This window comes from Cuculus canorus, chromosome 16 (genome assembly GCF_017976375.1).
Source record: "Cuculus canorus isolate bCucCan1 chromosome 16, bCucCan1.pri, whole genome shotgun sequence".
In the NCBI taxonomy this organism is placed as follows: domain Eukaryota; kingdom Metazoa; phylum Chordata; class Aves; order Cuculiformes; family Cuculidae; genus Cuculus; species Cuculus canorus.
In genome coordinates, this window is record NC_071416.1 from 2,106,431 (window position 1) to 2,115,145 (window position 8,715).

The 8,715-nt window shown below is 55.8% G+C and overlaps 1 protein-coding gene across 1 annotated transcript in view; it reads left to right on the plus strand.

The window, feature by feature from the left end:
- Positions 1-554: 554 nt before the first annotated feature.
- Positions 555-8,715, plus strand: part of LOC128853844 (hydrocephalus-inducing protein homolog) — a 21,965-nt gene continuing 13,804 nt past the window's right edge. The window contains exons 1-4 of the mRNA XM_054081834.1: positions 555-652; positions 1,915-2,019; positions 2,271-2,357; positions 6,062-6,155. Of these exons, the coding sequence (XP_053937809.1) occupies positions 555-652; positions 1,915-2,019; positions 2,271-2,357; positions 6,062-6,155 (384 nt within the window). The remainder of the gene's footprint in view (positions 653-1,914; positions 2,020-2,270; positions 2,358-6,061; positions 6,156-8,715) is intronic.

The following is an 8,715-nucleotide window of genomic DNA, read 5'->3' on the forward strand; positions in this document are numbered from 1 at the left end:
GTCTCCATCTCTGCCCGACCTTGCCTGTCACCTTGTAGGTGAACAGAGGGGATTATAGAAAAAGACACCTCTGTTGAGCACAGATCCCACTGAATACAAGGCGTTACCACCTCCAAAGAATGAACAAGCTCCCAGCATGCTTTGGGGTGATGGACTCCAGCACCCAGCCTTTCATGGGGTGAAGGACACCAGCTGCCACCATGTTGTGATGTGAAGCACTCCTTCTCCAAGCATGCCACCAGAGAAATGACTCCAGCTCCCAGCATCCCACCAGGAGAAGGGCATCAGTAACGTGCATGCCATGGGGCGAAGAAACCCAGCTCTGAATGTGCCATAGGTTCAAATAATCCAGATCTCCACATGCCATGGAGTAAAAGAATTCATCTCCCAGGATGCCACAGCGTGAAGGGCTCCAGCTCACAGTGTGCTGGGGGTGTGTGTGTGAAGGACCAGGGCAGGAAAAGCTGTAGCAAAGCCTTGGGTTTTAGAGATTCGGGGCTTTTTCAGTGTGGGGAATGCCCCATCCTTGTGTTTTAGCTGCTGCTTTCCATGCAATGGCCGCCAGTGACTCCCAACACGAGAAGCACTTGGAAACAAATCCTCCTGGCCACGCCTGGTTGCTCCCTTCTGAAGGAGGAGAGATGGTTACCCTGTGAGTGATCTGATCCCTTGCTGGTTATTGCCAGGCTCGGACACTTGGAAGCCTGAGGAGCGGCTGTTCCAAAGGGCTTTCTCCAATAAAAACCACCAAAGCTATTAAATCAACAATGGAATATTATGGCACCCACCTGCATGGAATGTGCAGTTCTGCCCTTCCCACCCTTCCTTGGAGCCTTTTTTTGGATAGGAAAGTTTGTTTTCTGTCCAATCTCACCCCTACGCATGTTGGAGCGTCCTTAGCAATGTTTCATTGGGATACCTGGAGAGAGCAGGAGAAGGAAAACTGTGTGAGATGGACATGTTGTGTATCTGTGTGAGCAATGTTGGACTGCAGTGTTCCTGTTATCGACTGCCTCTATCAGTCTCACAACAGGTTCGGAACAAGACTGTCTCCCAGTGTGTGGAATATTCCTACACATGGAAAAAAAGGTGGTGTTTGCAGCTCAGCTTAGGCAGAAGCGAGAAGTGAGAGAGAGCAGGATCAGTAGGGTGGACTGATGAACGGGTAGGGAAAGTGCTGGGGATTTGCGTGAGACGCCGCTCCGGAGGGAAACATCTCCCTATGCTCCTGGAAAAGTGCAGCGGGTACTTCACAGAGTTTATTCTGCCGGAGTTTTGAGAACTCCGAAAGGACAGAGCCGCACTTCCCAGTTTACACTGTGACAAAAAGGAGCTTTTCCTGGGTACGGTGTTTGTTCCTAAGGGCTGGCAGCCTTCCTCTTTAATAAGAGCATTCCTAAACCCTTCTTAACAATTCTGCTCGCATTCATCTCGGTGCTGGTGATTTTCAGGGATATCCTGTCGCATCCCAGCGCTCCGTGAGAGGAACTGCTGGTGATGTGTCTCTGCTGGGGGACTGCTGGAACGTCCCTTGCCAGTAACGGGAAATTGGGGTCCCAGGATGACTGATTTTGTGGCAGAAACTGGGCAGCTGTGTAACTTCCGTGCTCCAGAGTGTGACCGTTTAGAGCTGTTGTCTGGAATTTGGGGAGGGAAGTGCTCTTCCCCTTGGGGCAGTGTAAATAAACAGGCTTTTCTATGCAGGGCTGTGTTTGCCCCCATCCTCACAGGCAAATTAAAGCAGATTTTGGCTATTTAGTGTTGAAAGGAGTTCAGCAGACTTGGGCTGCTCGGCTTTCCTGTGGGATGGAATGTGTCCGGATCGCCTGAGCTTCTCAGAGGTGGCTCAGGCTGGTTTGACTCCAGCTCAGCGTTCGGAGGAGCAGGAATTGATTTGGGCTCTCTGCCTTACAGGCTGTTGGCAGCCCCAGGAAGTGGCACCAGCGATCCGAGTGGGTCTTCATCCCTCCCTGGAAGCAGAGACACTCAGAGTGGCTTCCGATGTCCAGAGTGTGAAAGGTAGCGTTCACCTTTCTTCTGGAAGCCCCATGCTTGAGGATCAACCCTGCCCCTTTGGAATGTACAACCCTCTCCAACCCAAGCCTCTGCTTTGCTTAACCACCCTCATTCCCCCAGCCAGGGACACGGCAGAGTGAAGGGATGAAACTGTTGCACCGCATGTTGGAAAGACACAGAAGTCAAAAGAGCAGAGCTTGGTCTAATGATGTTTACTGGATTAAAGAGCTCCCAGTTTCTTCTCCCACTTCCAGGGTGTTTGCCAAGATAAATTTTCGGAATGCCCACATGAAGCGCCATTGGCTGCAGGAGGAGAACCTGGACTCCCTCCAGAAGATCAGGTGGCCCTTGAAGTGCTCTGCCAGGCCCCTTCTCACAGAGCCAGGTGAAACCTCGGCCCTTCCCACAGCCCTTGGAGGCGTCTCGGTGGGCAGCAGCAGCTCTGTCCCACACGGTGACCCTGCCGACGCCTGTGCCCCCCACTCTCCTCTCCAATGCCGGGATCCCTCCCAGCCCAGCTCTGCTATATATGACAGGCTGTGGGGGCATCTCCACGTGCACCTCCTGGCTCCAGTTCCACTGGCTGTGGTGTCCGGGTCCCTGTTGAGGCTCCCGCACACCCTGGGGATTGGGACACAAGGCAACGGTTGGATTTGAGTGGTGTTGAGGAGGAAGAGGCTGGTGGGGATGAAGGAGACACTCCCGACAGGACGATGGGAGCAAAGCTGCTTGGGGAGAGGGCACCGAGGCAGCATCTCCCACCACAGTGGCGACTTCCTGCTCGGCATTGGCAAGCGCAGAGCAGGGAGCAGCTCTGGGAGGCGGCTGGTCCCGCCTGGACAATGCGTGCCAGTGCCGGGTTTGGGGCAAAGCTCGGCCCAGCTACCAACTGTCTGCCTGGCAAATCCCCTGTGCCCAGGAGGCTCCTGCCCACCTCTGCCTGCCGCATGTGTCGGGCCTTCCCGGGACGGGGCTGACAGGGCTTGGGCACACAGACATGGGAAGGGAGGAGGGATGAACGCAGCTGTGGCTGCTGGGCGGGGAGCTCCCTGCACCCCTACAGACTCCCCTGCACCCCCATACGGTTCCAGATTTGAAGGCGGTCCCTGACCAAGGGTCCCTCGGGGGGCTCTGGGGACAGGGGCGTCCTTGGGGTGTCCCTGGGAGGGGGTGTCTGCACATGGGGGCACTGGGAGGGTCCCTGCAGGTGGGAGTGTCCTGTTCCCCCCGGGGTTACCCCAGGCCCTACCAGTGAGCAGATGGGGCTAAACTGGATTGAGCTGGGGGGGTGGGGGGGCAGCTAGCAGGTGAGGGATGGGGAGGAGGCAAGAATATTAATTGATTGATAAGCCCTAATGAAGGGGATTAAAGAGGGACGAGCTGGGAGGTAAGGGGTGTGTGTCTGCTTTGGTTCAGTCATGGGATGCATCCAGAGCTGGGGGTTCGGAGGGCTTCCCTAAGGGGGGGGGGTCATTCCCCCCTCCAAAGGGCTTGATCTCCCCTCCAAGGGCTTCAATTCCTCTTCCAAAGGGTTAAATCCCCTTTCAAAAGGGCTCAATCCTCACTCCAAAGGGTTCAACCCCCTCCAGAAGGTTCAATCTCCCCTCCAAAGGGCTCAATCTTCCCCTCCAAGGGGTTCACTCCAAGATCCTAGGGATTTCTCCCCAAAATCCCAGCTCTTCTCAAGCCCCCAGCACTGCTCAGGAGTCAGGATTCAGGTCCCAAATGATTCTCCTTCTGTACTCTGCACCATGCCTATAGTGTTCAGATTTGGGCCTCTCACTATAAGAAAGACATTGAGGTCCTGGAGTGCGTTCAGAGGTGAGTGTCGAATGAGGAGCTGCAGAATATCTTACAGGTTTAGGATCTGCAACGAGTTGGGCTCCAAGGAGCTGCTCCTCCCCTTGGGGTATACACTCTGGAGCGGATGGCACCAGCTCAGTGCCATGCAGGGAGGGTGCCCATCTTCCTTGGGAATGAGGGGCTGCTCACCAGCCTCTTCTGGAGCACAGATGGTGGCATCTGCCTTCCTACCTGGCCACAAGGTGTGCCCACAAGATCTGTCCCGAGCTTCTAAGCCTGTGAGCTCTTCTAGGGCAGGGCTCCTCACTGCAGGCTTTGTTGGAGATCAGAGGAGGCCTTGATGACTCTTCTGTCTTTCCTGCATTTTTCAGGCAGGAAAATGCCAACAGATGGAGCAGAAAATCTCCAGGAGGAACATCCCGAGCATTTTTACCTCGCCAAAGACATTCTTACAGTAATGAGCTCCTCCCTCCCCAGGACTCTTGTTCCTTGCATCAGCAGGGACTATTTTGAGCAAAGGAATCGATGTGGGCAAAGAAACTGGTGTAAGCAAAGCCCCTGCTGCTGGCTTTGCTGCAGGCGCTGCTGGGAAGCTGCACAGCACGACCATGGCTCCTCCCAGGACACCTCCGACCTTGCTTCCTTCCTCCATAGTACTTGCAAGATATCTCCGACCAGCGGAGAAGACAGACGTTGTCCTCATGGCCATTGAGGCGATGAGGAACTCCAGCATCTTTCAGAGGGAGGCAATAAAACTCATGTGGGATGTGTTCATGTGCGACCCTGCCTGCTGGCTAGTGAAGGCAGGTGGCCCATGGCCAAGTCACCCTGTCCATGAGCCCTGCCAGACTCCATCCTTCCCAAACCCAGGCATCTTGGGCACCCAAAGCCACTAGAAGCCAGCAGAGAAGGATGGAAAGGGCACCTGAGGCACCAGGGGCAGCACCATCCTCACTTGGGTCCCCTCCAGGTACCAAATACCATGACATGCATTGAGGAAAACCTGGAACACCTCAACTTGGAGTCAGCCCGGCAGATCACAGGGTCGCTACTTTTCCTGATGACCAAACACTGTCCCAGTCAAGTGGCCACGACTTTGTTGAAGATGTTTCCACCAAATGGCAGATACCACCTTGAACAACCTTGAGGTTTGTTCCCTGAGGGAGAGAGACTTGGAGACTCTCTGGCTGCCAGAGCCAAGAATGTCCAGAGGAGGCCACGAGGATGGTCCGAGGCCTGGAGCACCTTCCATAAGCAGAAAGGCTGAGAGCATTGGGGTTGCTCAACGTGGAGAAGAGGACACTCCAGGGAGACCTTAGAGCAGCTTCCAGTAGGGAAAGAGGCTCCAGGAAAGCTGGGGAGGGGCTCTTGGTCAGGGAGTGCAGGAAGAGGATGAGGGAATGGTTTTGAGCTGGAAGAGAGGAGACTGAGATGAGATCTTAAGAAGAAGTGTTTTTCTGTGCAGGTGGGGAGGCCCTGGCCCAGGTAGCCCAGAGAAGTGGTGGCTGCCCCATCCCTGAAGGTGTTGCAGGCCAGACTGGATGGGGCTTGGAGCACCCGGATCCAGTGGGTGCCTGCAGGTGGATGGAAATGGATGAGTTTCAAAGTACCTTCCAGCCATCCAATAACTCTACGACCGTAAAACCTCAGGACCCCCCTGGGAAGCAGAGCCTCCTTCCCACCACGCATTCCAGCCCCACAAAAGCCCTGCAGCAGCCAAAGCTGTCCAAGCCAGCCCAGAGCTCAGGGCCACACAGTTGCTGCAGAGTCCACAGGGGAAGCAGTAAGAGGAGTGGCTGAAGCCCCTCGGTCTGTTCAGCCTGGAGAAGAGGAGACTGAGGGGAGACCTCATCATGCTCTACAGCTTCCTCACACGGGGAGGAGGAGGAGGAGCAGACGCTGAGCTCTTCTCTCTGGATGTGAGGGCGTGGCAGGAAGAGGAATCAGCAGAGGGTTGGGCTGGACATTAGGAAAAGGCTCTTCCCCCAGAGGGCGGTGGAGCACTGGAACAGCTCCCCAGGGAAGCAGTGGCAGAGCCAAGCCTGGCAGGAGTCAGGAAGCGTTTGCCCAGCGCCCTCAGCCACATGGGGTGGATGTTTGAGGTTGTCCTGTGCAGGGCCAGGCCTTGCTCCTCTCCTTCTGCCCAGGCCAGCGGACAGCAAGGTCCACGTCCTGCAGGGCGGCCGCCAGCCGGGCTGCGATGGCCCAGGCTGCCCTGCTGACAGAGCGCTCTGCCTTGCAGCTCTGCCCTGCCTCGCTGGGACCTGATGTTCTCCATGCCCGAGATACTGGATAAGCTTTTGAAACAGCTGTCCCTGCACCTGCAGGACAAACAGGTAATCCAGAGGAACATGGAGAGTCTGGAAAAGTGGGCCCGCATGAGGTTCAACAAGGCCAAGTGTCTTGAGACAAGCTGGAGACACAAAGACAAGCACAAATCCAGTTTGGCTAGAGAATGGTTTTGGAGCATCCCTGAGGAGAAGAACTTGGGGTACTGGGGGATGAGAAGCTCCACATGAGGAGACAATGTGTGCTCGCAGCCCAGAAAGCCAAACGGTGCCCTGGGCTGCATCCAAAACTTTGAGAGCAGCAGGGCCAGGGAGGGCATTCTTCCCGTCCGCTCTGCTCTGGTGAGACCTCAGCTGGAGCCCTGTGTTGAGTTCTGGAGTCCTCAGCATGGGAAGGATATGGATCTGTTGGAGCGAGTTCAGAGGAGGCCACAAAGACGATCCAAAGGCTGGAGGACCTCTGCTATGAGGACAGGCTGAGAGAGTTGGGGTTGTGCAGCCTGGAGAACAGAAGGCTGTGGGGAGACCTTAGAGCAGTTTCCAGTAGGGAAAGGGGCTCCAGGAAAGCTGGGGAGGTACTCTTGCTCAGGTGACTGCAGGGACAGGATGAGGGGAAATGGTTTTGAGCTGAAAGAGGGGAGACTGAGATGAGATCTTAGGAAGAAATATTTTTCTGTGAGTGTGGGAAGGCCCTGGCCCAGGCTGCCCAGAGCAGTGATGGCTCCCCCATCCCTGGAGGTGTTGCAGGCCAGGTTGGATGGGGCTTGGAGCAAGCGGATCCAGTGGGAGGTGTCCTTGCCTATGGCAGGGGGTGGAAATGGATGGGCTTTGAGGTCCCTTCCAGCCCAAACAATTCCATGATTCTATGCCCATGACCTTGAATTCTCTCCAGCTGGCGCAGCGCAGGAGCAAGGCTGAGGAATACTTAGATCAGAGCCTTCTGTACCTGAAGGATGCTCAGGAAGCCTTGTGCTTGGTGGCTGCAAGGTTCATTGGTGAGCCACCACCCCCGGGTCCTTCTTTTGGGACATCCTGGTCCCAGCACTCACCATGGCACTGGGAAGCAAGGGGGATCTGATGGAGCTCTGTCCGTATGGCTTGCTGCACGACACCTGAAGGGCCGAAGCTCAAATAAGGTGTCAGAGATCTGCTGTGGTGAGGAGGGGCAGCGTTGGGTTGGTCAGGGCTGGTGGAACAGGAGACAGCGAGTGTACAGGGTGCTGCCATGCCAGATCCTGCTTCAGGGACACCTGTCTGGGGCAGCTGGGACAACAGCTCTCTCCTGGCTGGGGCTGGGGAGGTCTTGGGGGGGATGCTCAGGAGTCTCTGTAGACACGGGGCCTCCTCTCAGCTCTGTTTGTTACCATCACAGCCCTTAGCCTGCAACAGAAGATAGTGACATCTTGGTCTGTTCCCTGGCTACACAGACCATCCTCATTGTGAACCGTCCAAGGCAGATGCCAAGAGCAAAGCGTGTTCTGCAAGCAGTGCGCTGCTGGGGCCTCTGAGCCAGGCAGAGGCACTGGTGGTGCCTGTAGGGAAAGAGGTCATGGAATCATAGAATCTCAGAATCATTGAAGACCTAAGGTCATCCAGCACAACCATCAGCACCACCTCACTGTGCCGGCTAAACCATGTCCAGAAGCACCACCTCTACGTGGCATGTTGGTGCTGTGTTCATGTTTGGTCTGGATGATCTTAGAGGTCTTTTCCAACCTGAAGGAGTCCATGATCTACACTCTGTCTGAACCCTTCCAGGGGTGGAGACTCCAGCACCTCCCTGTGCAGCCTCTCCCAGTGCTTCATCATTCTTTCAATAAAGAAATTGCTCCCAATATCCAATCTAAATCTCCCCTGGTGCAACTTGAGGCCATTTCCCGTTGTCCTATTCCACGTTGCTTGGGTGAAGACATCAGCACCCACCTCCCCATAACATCTTTTTAGGCAGTTGTAGACAGTGATGAGGTCTCCTGTCAGCCTCCTCCAGACCAAATAGCCCCAGGTCCTTCACCACTCCCACAACCCCTGGTCTCCAGACCCTTCCCAGCTCTGTTTCCCTTCTCTGGATGTGCTCCAGCCCCTCAATGTCCTTCTTGGAGTGAGGGGCCCAAAAGTGGACATGGAGGGGCTCTATCCAGAGGGAATCGCAGCTCCCCAACTCCCAGGGTCTGGGTTTGGGGTGAAGGGGGCTCTTTCCTGAGAGAATCGCTGCTCCCAACTGCCTGGGGTGGATCTGGGGTGAAGGGGGCTCTTTCCTGAGGGAACGGGTGGATCCACACACCCGTGCCTGCCCTGGATCCTGAGGGGATTTGAGGGGCTGTTCCCTCACGTGAACTCTCACACCTCCCATCCATCCCTCCCTCCGCATGCACCTGTATCATGGGTGGGGATGGGCAGGAAAAGGCAGGCGCGGAGGGAAAGGGGCGGTGCTGTTTTGTGGTGTTGTGGGGCGAGGGGTGTTTGTGTCCAGGAAAGAGATGTGTGGGTCTGGGAAAGGGCAGAGAAGAAGGGGAGGAGAGAGGGAAGATGTAGGGAGGGGAGAATGGTGGGAGGTCAGGGTTGTGGGGCGAGGGTGTGAGAGGAATGGGTGTGATTGAGGGAGTGATAC